We start from the raw sequence: 13,551 nt of genomic DNA, 5'->3' as shown, positions 1-13,551 counted from the left end.
ATGAACGTAGTTGACATTAGTAGTCATTGAGCCATCTTAGGAGGTGAGAGAAGGGGAGGAGAAGGACGACGCAAAAATAAATAAGACAATGGGGATCTGTCTCTGCATAGATGGACATGGGAGGCTGGAAAGACCAAGACAGTTATTATTTTCCTCCTGCAAAGCAAAAAGCCATAGTGTTGTTATGTTATAGCCTTCCCGCCCTATGCTGTGGCGGTACTAAAGCTAGATAAAAGGGGGGAGGAGGGGGAGGTTGGGGGTGTAGTCCAGGGTTAAGCGATGGTGGGGAAGGGAGGAAGAAGAAGAAAAAGGAAAAATATATATATATATATAAAACAAGAGCATGCTCATCAACCAGGTCAATTAGTGCAATGGGAATCAGCTCGAGTGGCAATTTGTTTTGCCTGAGTGTTTTTGTTATGGAAATGGTCTTTCCGCCTCTTCTCACAGAGGTGGCTGTTTATACTGCTGCATCTGATTGCAGACTTGTTTTTTTTATGTAAAAGAGGGATAGAAAGGGAGAGAGCAGGGGAGAGTAAAACAAGAGGGAGAAATTGAGAGAGGAATCTGTTTACGAAAAACGCACCACTCTTTTCCGAAAGAAAGAGTATTTCATTCAGCGTAGACTGTCAGAAAGGGGGAGCAGAAAGAGAGGGGATGTGTCATATATGGGTCTCTAATGTGTCCTTGTGTAAAATGACTATCTTATAGGGACCATTCACCATGTTTTCTCACATTTCAGCTGGGGAAATACACTGATTCCCGCAGACATTTTACTCTGTGTGCTCAAAGGAATCCAAGCTCATCCAAAATATACACGTTTGTGGGAGAATACTAAATGTTACTTGTTTTATTATTGTCACCAGCAAAAAATGAATCAAACATGGATTTAACATAGCGTGCCTGCCCGTTTGACGATGTAATTAGAGTTTAGTTTGTGTTGGTTTGTTTGTATTGGAGGCTTTTTGAGGCTACATTCATGACAATGGGTGAGGTGGGTTAGCTATTGTGTCTCTCTATTGAGGCACGTCCAGGTGTGCAGAGTGACAGTAGTGGGTCCATGGCTGCATCTCAATAGTCATAAAGTGCTTTCCCCTGTCCAACAATGTGTTTTCAGATGATTGCAGATGAAGGAAATGAGATGAGAAGAGGAGGCCACTCCTGAAGACTAACAAGTACAGTAACAACCCTGAGCCACACGAGGCCCAACACGTACACTTGAGCGTGTTTTGAGCAGCCGCAGAGTGGCACAGCTAATAGTTAGGTTAATTAACCCATGACATTGTGGGCATTGCGGTTCAGAATCATATCCTGAGCTGGACAGGTTACTCTAAATGTAATCCATTATAGTTACTAATTACCTGTCCAAAATTGTAATAACCTTTTGGATTACCCAAACTCAGTAACATAACATTACTTTCTTACTTTTGGATTACTTTCCCCTTAATTAAGAGGCATTAGAAGAAGACAAAAAGGATCCATCTTCATAGTGGTCTCTGACTTGTGGTCAGTCTCGCTCAGGTGGAACAAACTCACACATGCACCTTTTTTAATGCTGGACTTAAATGTCATTGAGAAAACAGAAAGGTGTCAATGTATTTTTTTTGCCAACATCCTTTCTGAATTTAAATGTAATCCAAGAAGTAATCATCTAGATTTTTTAACTGGTAACATAACTGATTATAGTTAGTGTTTCTACAACCCAAACCTGTGGACACACTGCTGTTTTTTGTCTTAAGCGCGAAGCATTGAGTGGAGTAAACCGTGCTATAGAAGAGAATAAAATTGGACAAAAGAAAAGGATTAGGATTTTGGACTATTATTATTATGGCTAGGGCTTCCAGTAGAGACAGAGGATGAGGAGGACAGAAGTCTTGTTCAGATTTGTCGACACTCAGAGGATCTTTCAGAGCAGAGTCTAGGTTTGTTTATGCTATCCACTGCTGTGACCATATATATGGCTTACAGTACAGCTGGTTGAAATGACGTCATTCGGGCTTGTAAGGATGTTATTTGAATGTGTTTCAGTTTTGCGGTAATGCATACTGTCTCACTGACAGGACAGCAGTAGGGGAATAGTACGCGCTTGCTGGAATCTCAGCTGGAGGATTCTACCACCCAGAGAGCACATGTTGACAAGGAAGACTAAAAGCTTTAGTCTCACTTTCTCCTCTCCGACTTATAACAGACTCTGCCCGGGCTCAGACAGAATTAGGGCTGTGACGATACGAGTATCGTGATACCTCTTTAAAGAAAACAACTCATGTTGGAGTCACATTTACGCTGAACCAAAACATAAACGCCTACGTGTAAATTGTTGGTCCTATGGTTTCATGAGCTGAAATAAAAGATCCCAGAAATGTTCCATTCGCACAAAAAAAAAAAGCTTATTTCTCTCAAATGTGCACAAATTTCTTTACATCCCTGTTGGTGAGCATTTTAGCCTTTGTCAAGATGATCCGTCCACCTGACAGGTGTGGCATATCAAGAAGCTGATTAAACAGTATGATCATTACACAGGTGCACCTTGTGCTGGGGAGAATAAAAGGCCACTCTAAAATGTGCAGTTTTGTCACACAACACAATGCCACAGAAGTCTCAAGTTTTGAGGGAGCATGCAATTGTCATGATGACTGCAGGAATGTCCACCAGAGCTGTTGCCAGAGAATCCAATGTTTATTTCTCTACCATAAGCCACCTCCAATGTCATTCTAGAGAATTTGGTAGTATTTCCAACCAGCCTCAAAACCACAGACCAGGTATAACCACAGCAGCCCAGGACCTCCACATCCAGCTTCTTCACCTGATGGATTGTCTGAGGGGACAGGGGGCAGGGTTCTGAGGAGTATTTATGTCTTTTGTGGTAAAAAAAATAAAAATACAACATTCTGATTGGGTGGGCCTGGCTCCCAAGTGGGTGGGCCTATTGTTCAGTATATTTATTTTACATACAGAAAGTTTTTATGGGACCAAAGAGTCAGGTCTGCCTCGGTTATCTTTTTCGGCATGGAAAAAATATTGCGATACTGGTATTATCACAGCCCTAGGCAGAATCATATGAAAACAGAAAGAGAGACTGCTCAGACAGTGTGTGCCTTTACACTAGGCCCTGCCGCTGAGCTGCACCAGATGCACTGTGCCCATAAATTAAGGGGGTGCAGAGCATACTTATTGAAACTCCAGATGGGGAAAATGGAATTACTGGGGGTGATCGTTGGTCTGTGGTCTTTCTGGGCTGAGCAGCAGCAGCCTCTAAAGGGGAGGTAATAGGTTTTTGGTGGGTGAGTGCCGGGCTTGTTACATCGTTCAAGTAGCAGGTTCGGGACGACTGGCAATTTCTGACAAGTTTAATGCGAAAGAGGAGGGAGATACATCAACGCTGAAAGACAGACAGACAGACAGACAGACAGACAGACAGACAGACAGACAGACAGACAGACAGACAGACAGACAGACAGACAGACAGACAGACAGACAGACAGACAGACAGACAGACAGACAGACACAGACACACAGACAGACAGACAGACAGACAGACAGACAGACAGACAGACAGACAGACAGACAGACAGACAGACAGACAGACAGACACAGACAGACAGACAGACAGACAGACAGACAGACAGACACACAGACACACAGACAGACAGACAGACAGACAGACAGACAGACAGACAGACAGACAGACAGACACACAGACACACAGACACACAGACAGACAGACAGACAGACAGACAGACAGACAGACAGACAGACAGACAGACAGACAGACAGACAGACAGACAGACAGACAGACAGACAGACAGACAGACACAAAGACAGACACACAGACAGACAGACAGACAGACAGACAGACAGACAGACAGACAGACAGACAGACACACACAGACACACAGACAGACACACACACAGACAGACACAGACAGACAGACAGACAGACAGACAGACAGACACACAGACAGACAGACACAAAGACAGACACACAGACAGACAGACACACAGACAGACAGACACACAGACAGACAGACACACAGACAGACAGACAGACACACAGACAGACACACAGACACACACACACACAGACAGACATACAGACAGACACACAGACAGACAGAGATCCTTTAAGATTTTATCGAAATACAACACTATTGTCTACAAGGGTGGGAAATTTAACAAAGTCAGATTTTTTATGATTTACATAAAATTTACGAGATTAAAGTTATATATCATCAGTTCAACTGTATGGACATTGTTAACATCTGTCATGGTTTAATCTTTAGTGATCATTTTGCACAATCATTAATTGCTACTCATCTATCATAATCTAATTGTACTGATCCTTTCACCAAACTGACTATAAATTAGTGTTTTATAAAGTACATTAAATATCAACACCATTTTTTAAATATTATGAATATTTAAAAAATGCTGCCAACAGGAAATAGCTAGGACTACATCCTGGGTATGATACAGAAAACGGTCACAATTTATTTGGATTGTCCGGATTTTCCATCTGTAGATGGAACAAACTATCTGTCGATAAGCAACTGCTTGCTAAGGTTAAGGTTAGGTTTAATATAAAGGTTAGTGCAAGGGTTAGGGTTCAAGCCTGGGTTAGGGTTAGTGGATAGTTGAAATGTTACTGATAGTCTGTAGAGCATCTATCCAAATAAAGTGTCACCCAGAAACCTCATCTCACCCAAACTCACATACTGTAGCTATAATGATTCAAATATAATCATATAAAAAATTATATTTCAAAACCATTTTCTAAATTGCTCTGCAATTTACTTAACTAAAAAAGGAAACACCATAACCTACTAAATGAAAACGACTTTCCTGAATGTAAACAAGAATTTCATCATTACTTAGCCACTTCACAAAGTGCCAGCTGGGCATATGTTCCAATTTAGACTCACATTTCTTGTGTGTGTGTGTGTATGTGTATATGTGTGTGTGGAAGAGGTGCTCAACCTCTGATATTACATCTCTACTCTCTCTCTCTCTGAGTGAAGGCTGGCTGTCTGGATAACACAGGAGTTATACAGGCCTGCACCTGCCCACGCACGCACGCACGCAAAAGCACGTGCATATGCACACACACACACGCTGTGGTAGTTTATGAGGCTCTGACAGGGAGTCCCGACAGCAGTGAGTACCTCGATAGCGGGAGGTAGTGGGCAGCGTGAAGAGGGCGTTTCTCTCTTTCATTCGACCTCATAAAGATCTGGACACGGTGCGGGGCATGTGTGGCATCAGCATAATTCCACAGGAGCTGGAAAGTGACCTGAATGGCACAGAGACACTGTAACTCAATGACAGGACCTTTGGCGGGGACCTACTCTTCTCTCTCTCCCTCTGGTTTCTCTCTCGCTCTTTCTCTCCTCGCTCTCTTTAACCAACTCAGTGACACCCTATCACACTGCGCAACACCTCAGAGAGCCAGAGCTAAAATGGCACCGCTTTTTCTCGGTCGCCTCTCCCGCTCGCCCTCCCTCTCTCTGTGTTGTGTTTGGCAGTAAACACGCCAATAAAACCGAGAGGTGCCACATGCACAAGTCAAGAGCATGTATCGTTCTATTTGCACTGTACTGTACATGCCGTGATGAATTCCAACAACGTCATAACAACTTGAACTTATATGACTCATAATTATACCATTATAAAAGTTATACAATTATCGATTAGTATAACATACATATTCATGGGTTATACCACTAACTGCACGGTTAAATGGGAAATTCTATTGTTGATTTAATCTAGATAAGAAAGGCCCACGTTAGGATGACAAATTAATGTCGTTTTACAATAAATTATACATTTAATGAGAATTTTCTCTATCAAGCAAGTACAATATAAGAACGTATGCAGGCAGGCAGATGAACCTAACCTGATACAAATGATTTCCATTCCTATGGGGACTTTGTGACTTTCTGGGGACCTTTTCTCTATGCAGGACCTAACTCTCTATGCACAACCTAACTTTGGCACAGATAAGGGAGAGAAACAGGGGAATCCTATCGACAGCTCCACCAACACAAGTCTGTCTGTAGCAAACTGAAGGTTGTGGGTTGTGTGCCGTGTGGATGTGCACTGTATGTGTGAATATGAGTAGGGTGTGGTTGAGAGAGGGCTGGTGCTCGCTATTCTCTCAGTGCCCGTCCCCATTCAGCAAGAACAACTGTTTGTGTGTGTGTGTGAGAGAGAGAGTGTGTTCTTCTGGCCTGTGTGTTGTGCATGCTGATGTGAGTGACACACACAAAGCATCTCCTGGCTGGCTCGCCTCCATGTCTGATAAGCAGCGTGGCGCCCTCTGATGAACTCACAATAGAGCCAGCTTGGCTGCAGGGCAACTAGCAGGCAGCCTCCCTCAGATTTTAGACTGGTGCTTCCTATTGTAATGTACAGTGTCTCTCTCTCTCTAGTCTTTGTCTGTCTGTCTGCACGCGGTGCACAGGAGAACAAACACACATGTCAAGGAGACGAGGGAACATTGGTTGCGGGACACCTGCAAGAACCTGAAGTCAGGGTGAGGACGCTAGGAGATGGCTTTGGCTCAGCTTGAAGAAAATACCACCCCCCCCACACACACACACACTTTGCAAACACAGGAACAACCAAGGAACACATCCTAGCACTGGCAGGTAAACCTCCAATCACATCAGCATACACACACTCACTTGTACAAACACACCCACATAATATAGAACCAAAACAGCCCAGAGACATGTGAGGGATAGACTCATGGGGAACTAGTCAGGTCCACTTCAAATGAAACATGGAGAATGGTGTTAACCTGTGAAAATAGTGATTGGCTAAAGAGTAGTGTGGTGGTGAGAGATGTGGCTCATGTTTGTTTTCTCCTCTATTTGCAACTCGGAAGCGTCCCCATCTTTTTAATACACTAATGGTAACCTATAGTTTGTTCATTTGGTTGAAAGCCCCTACAGTTGTGAGTCTTGGAACCCCCCCAGTCATTGAACGTTTTCTCTGCTCATCAAAATGTAAATGCAGTTATTTGTCTCTATACGGTAAGGAAAAGGTAGACTCGGGTGACCTTTTCTGTCCCATGGTTTTAGAGGTACATTCATTTGGAGCGGGAGGAGAAGGAGGCTGCTGGCCCTGTGATAGGAACCAAAAGTCTTCACACACCTGTAAGAGAGAAAAGGGGGGGAGGGAAGACAAAAAAAAAGCCACACAAATGCACCCTATGAAAAGAACAGATTGGATCAAAAGCAGGTGAGGGAGGGGGAGGGGAAGGCAAACCTTTTCACCAGGTCCTTGAAATAAAGGCTGCAGGAAGCTAGAACATTTTGGTGGACTTCAAACTCTTTGCCTTCAACAATTATTTTCAGGTCTGTAAACTCTTTCGCTCTGCGCTGTTGGTTCAACTCCTTCAACATCTCTGTAGAACAAAGAAGAAACAAGACAAGGCCATATTCCACTTTAGAATTAGAATGTGCTCTTTATATATATATATATATACAAATATGATTATAGAAATATATCATGGTAATTAGAAGTAGAGGGGGAACAACAGAGAGGGACAATTATAAAAACATTATTACCGGCCAGGCTTAATAGCTTCATTACATTGCAGAGAAGAGAAAATACATAGAGTTTCATGAACATTTCAGTGTTGCAGGCAGGGAACGTGTGCATGTGTAATAACATAGGCAAGCTCAGGAGTTCTACAGTTCTGTACTGAGGAGTTAGTGGAGTGATTATAAGCAGAACCGTCTGGAAGGTATACGAGTATTCACAGCGCACGCTGTGGTGGTTGGGCTTAATATGAAAGACAAGACACTTTGTTTGAATACATTTGGCGTGTGTGCATTTGCATACCACTATGAATTCAACTAAAGGAACCCAAATAAAATGTAGAACCGACTCAAATGAATGTGCGGCGGAAACGAGATACATTATTCATCGTTAGTCATATTTCTTGGGCGTTTTACCAGAAGCATCCTCCATCGTACCCTGGGCACGTTAACCCATTGAACATCGCTGAACTACAACAACACTGTCCAAGCCAGAAAAATGAATGAAAAGAAAACAAACATCTACACACTTGTCATCCTCTCAAAAAAAATGTCATCTCCTAAATATCGCTAGGCAACATGGAGAAGCAACCTAGTAAATATATGCATCGAGCAAACCAGGCCTATTGTTGAGCTGAATGGGGAAGTCAGTGAGAGAGTTAGAGGAGAGGGTTTTTCTATTGTTTTAATGAGGCACCATGAGGCGACACGGAGTGTACGAGACAGCAGGGGACCAGCGTTTCATCTGTAACAGTATATAGAGAGGGTAATCGATATTACTGTACCTTTAATACACTATACAGTAGGAAACCATCGACTGCACTGCCTTTAATATTGTACAGTAGGAAACCATTGACAGCACTGCCTTTAATACTGTACAGTAGGAAACCATCAACAGCACTGCAACTTTAATACTGTACTGTAGGAAACCATCAACAGCACTGTACCTTTAATACTGTACAGTAGGAAACCATCAACAACACTGTCCCTTTAATACTGTACAATAGGAAACCATCAACAGCACTGTACCTTTAATACTGTACAGTAGGACACCATCGACAGCACTGTACCTTTAATACTGTACAGTAGGACACCATCAACAACACTGTACCTTTAATACTGTACAGTAGGAAACCATCAACAGCACTGTACCTTTAATACTGTACAGTAGGAAACCATCAACAGCACTGTACCTTTAATACTGTACAGCAGGAAACCATCAACAGCACTGTACCTTTAATACTGTACAGTAGGAAACCATCAACAGCACTGTACCTTTAATACTGTACAGTAGGACACCATCGACAGCACTGTACCTTTAATACTGTACAGTAGGAAACCATCAACAACACTGTACCTTTAATACTGTACAGTAGGAAACCATCAACAGCACTGTACATTTAATACTGTACAGTAGGAAACCATCAACAGCACTGTACCTTTAATACAGTACAGTAGGAAACCATCAACAGCACTGTACCTTTAATACTGTACAGTAGGAAACCATAAACAGCACTGTACCTTTAATACTGTACAGTAGGAAACCATCAACAGCACTGTACCTTTAATACTGTACAGTAGGAAACCATCAACAGCACTGTACATTTAATACTGTACAGTAGGAAACCATCAAAAACACTACCTTTAAAACTGTACAGTAGGACACCATCAACAGCACTGTACCTTTAACACTGTACAGTAGAAAACCATCAACAGCACTGTACCTTTAATACTGTACAGTAGGAAACCATCAACAGCACTGTACCTTTAATACTGTACAGTAGGAAACCATCAACAACACTGTCCCTTTAATACTGTACAATAGGAAACCATCAACAGCACTGTACCTTTAATACTGTACAGTAGGACACCATCGACAGCACTGTACCTTTAATACTGTACAGTAGGACACCATCAACAACACTGTACCTTTAATACTGTACAGTAGGAAACCATCAACAGCACTGTACCTTTAATACTGTACAGTAGGAAACCATCAACAGCACTGTACCTTTAATACTGTACAGCAGGAAACCATCAACAGCACTGTACCTTTAATACTGTACAGTAGGAAACCATCAACAGCACTGTACCTTTAATACTGTACAGTAGGACACCATCGACAGCACTGTACCTTTAATACTGTACAGTAGGAAACCATCAACAACACTGTACCTTTAATACTGTACAGTAGGAAACCATCAACAGCACTGTACATTTAATACTGTACAGTAGGAAACCATCAACAGCACTGTACCTTTAATACTGTACAGCAGGAAACCATCAACAGCACTGTACCTTTAATACTGTACAGTAGGAAACCATCAACAGCACTGTACCTTTAATACTGTACAGTAGGAAACCATAAACAGCACTGTACCTTTAATACTGTACAGTAGGAAACCATCAACAGCACTGTACCTTTAATACTGTACAGTAGGAAACCATCAACAGCACTGTACCTTTAATACTGTACAGTAGGAAACCATCAAAAACACTACCTTTAAAACTGTACAGTAGGACACCATCAACAGCACTGTACCTTTAACACTGTACAGTAGGAAACCATCAACAGCACTGTACCTTTAATACTGTACAGTAGGAAACCATCAACAGCACTGTACCTTTAATACTGTACAGTAGGAAACCATCAACAGCACTGTACATTTAATACTGTACAGTAGGACACCATCAACAGCACTGTACCTTTAATACTGTACAGTAGGAAACCATCAACAGCACTGTACCTTTAATACTGTACAGTAGGAAACCATCGACAGCACTGTCTTTAATACTGTACAGCAGGAAACCATCAACAGCACTGCAACTGTAATACTGTACAGTAGGAAACCATCAAAAACACTACCTTTAATACTGTACAGTAGGAAACCATCAACAGCACTGTACCTTTAATACTGTACAGTAGGAAACCATCAACAGCACTGTACCTTTAATACTGTACAGTAGGAAACCATCAAAAACACTACCTTTAAAACTGTACAATAGGACACCATCAACAGCACTGTACCTTTAACACTGTACAGTAGGAAACCATCAACAGCACTGTACCTTTAATACTGTACAGTAGGAAACCATCAACAGCACTGTACCTTTAATACTGTACAGTAGGAAACCATCAACAGCACTGTACCTTTAATACTGTACAGTAGGACACCATCAACAGCACTGTACCTTTAATACTGTACAGTAGGAAACCATCAACAGCACTGTACCTTTAATACTGTACAGTAGGAAACCATCGACAGCACTGTCTTTAATACTGTACAGCAGGAAACCATCAACAGCACTGCAACTGTAATACTGTACAGTAGGAAACCATCAAAAACACTACCTTTAATACTGTACAGTAGGAAACCATCAACAGCACTGTACCTTTAATACTGTACAGTAGGAAACCATCAACAGCACTGTACCTTTAATACTGTACAGTAGGAAACCATCAACAGCACTGTACCTTTAATACTGTACAGTAGGAAACCATCGACAGCACTGTACCTTTAATACTGTACAGTAGGACACCATCGACAGCACTGTACCTTTAATACTGTACAGGGACACCATCAACAGCACTGTACCTTTAATACTGTACAGTAGGAAACCATAAACAGCACTGTACCTTTAATACTGTACAGTAGGAAACCATCAACAGCACTGTACCTTTAATACTGTACAGTAGGAAACCATCAAAAACACTACCTTTAAAACTGTACAGTAGGACACCATCAACAGCACTGTACCTTTAACACTGTACAGTAGGAAACCATCAACAGCACTGTACCTTTAATACTGTACAGTAGGACACCATCGACAGCACTGTACCTTTAATACTGTACAGTAGGAAACCATCAACAGCACTGTACCTTTAATACTGTACAGTAGGACACCATCAACAGCACTGTACCTTTAATACTGTACAGTAGGAAACCATCAACAGCACTGTACCTTTAATACTGTACAGCAGGAAACCATTGACAGCACTGTCTTTAATACTGTACAGTAGGAAACCATCGACAGCACTGCCTTTAATACTGTACAGTAGGAAACCTTCGACAGCACTGCCTTTAATACTGTACAGTAGGAAACCATCGACAGCACTGTACCTTTAATACTGTACAGTAGGACACCATCAACAACACTGTACCTTTAATACTGTACAGTAGGAAACCATAAACAGCACTGTACCTTTAATACTGTACAGTAGGAAACCAACAGCACTGTACCTTTAATACTGTACAGCAGGAAACCATCAACAGCACTGTACCTTTAATACTGTACAGTAGGAAACCATCAACAGCACTGTACCTTTAATACTGTACAGTAGGAAACCATCAACAGCACTGTACCTTTAATACTGTACAGTAGGAAACCATCAACAGCACTGTACCTTTAATACTGTACAGTAGGAAACCATCAACAGCACTGTACCTTTAATACTGTACAGTAGGAAACCATCAAAAACACTACCTTTAAAACTGTACAGTAGGACACCATCAACAGCACTGTACCTTTAACACTGTACAGTAGGAAACCATCAACAGCACTGTACCTTTAATACTGTACAGTAGGAAACCATCAACAGCACTGTACCTTTAATACTGTACAGCAGGAAACCATCAACAGCACTGTACCTTTAATACTGTACAGTAGGAAACCATCAAAAACACTACCTTTAATACTGTACAGTAGGAAACCATCAACAGCACTGTACCTTTAATACTGTACAGTAGGAACCCATCAACAGCACTGTACCGTTAATACTGTACAGTAGGACACCATCAACAGCACTGTACCTTAATAGTGTAAAAGCCAGACCCTGGTCGGTCCAATAGGGTCAGATATTTTTGTATTCTTGACTTTCCATGTACCCCTGTAAAAGATAAGACGTTCTTGTAAAAGTTATTAGCGGTTCGGGTAATCTGATCCTAGATATGTGACTAAGGGCAATATCTACATAGAGCCACATCCTTCAGTTGACTGTACACAGCTTTTCTCCAACTCTCTGCAGAGCTCAGACAATGTCTCCTCATGCTACACTCCAATCCACAAAGTGGCATCTGCAAAGCTGCAAAACCCTCAGCTGTGGACGGCAGTAATGGACCATCACAGACCTGTAGACATGTATTATGAACTAAATGGAACTCTGCCCTGACACACCCTGCTAACATCCAAATGATCCCAGCTTAGCCATGGACCAATGGGCTGCTACTGTACAATCCTAACTCGTTATTGGTCTCAAATGTGCTGTACAACAGAGGTGTGTGTGTGTGTGTGTGTGTGTGTGTGTGTGTGTGTACATTCGTGTCTGTAATTGCATGCGTGTGCAACCCCAATTGTAATATAAACGTAAAGCAGTTTCGTTTGTGTAATAGTCATGAAACGCCCAGTCAGTTTACCTACCGTAAGCTCAACTCAGACTCAAACGCCCAGGATTCAATTAACCTGCTCTGACATTAGCCACACTGTTTGGCTGGAAATATTCCCTCATTTAGCTTCCACTTTCTCTTGACTGACACTAGCAGCTCACTGGCAAATTAATTTAGCAAACTAAATTATACAGTATTAAGCCGCATGACAAATAAGAGCAATTCAAGACGGAGTCTTTCGGTGGCTGCATGTGGAAAACCCTCTCGAAGCAGAGCATCCTTGTCAGACATATCACATCAAGGAATTAACTGACTGAAAGTGCCCGTTTCTGACCATTAACCACACTGAATAAAATGCTAGAATGAAAAAAATTTAATGAATCAATAAATAGGCCTAATATTTGGCCAAAAAACAGAGGGATATGAACTGCCTTGGCATCATTATGGTGACCAACAATATGAAATCAACTCTATGAGTGGAGAGAGAGAGACTGAGACAAAGAGACAGAGACAGAGAGACAGACATTGAGACAGAGTGAGAGACAGTGAGACAGAGAGAGACCGAGAGACAGAGACAGAGACATTGAGACAGAGTGAGAGAGAGACAGAGCGAGACAGAAAGACAG

General features: G+C 41.9%; 1 protein-coding gene across 1 annotated transcript in view; it reads right to left on the bottom strand.

The window, feature by feature from the left end:
• LOC110530907 (kelch-like protein 29) overlaps window positions 1–13,551 on the bottom strand; it is a 330,236-nt gene that overhangs the window by 84,151 nt on the left and 232,534 nt on the right. The window contains exon 6 of the mRNA XM_036985426.1: window positions 7,267–7,405. Coding sequence (XP_036841321.1) covers window positions 7,267–7,405 — 139 coding nt within the window. The remainder of the gene's footprint in view (window positions 1–7,266; window positions 7,406–13,551) is intronic.

This window comes from Oncorhynchus mykiss, chromosome 8 (assembly GCF_013265735.2).
Source record: "Oncorhynchus mykiss isolate Arlee chromosome 8, USDA_OmykA_1.1, whole genome shotgun sequence".
Classification (NCBI taxonomy): domain Eukaryota; kingdom Metazoa; phylum Chordata; class Actinopteri; order Salmoniformes; family Salmonidae; genus Oncorhynchus; species Oncorhynchus mykiss.
This window is presented reverse-complemented; position numbering and strand designations above follow the sequence as displayed.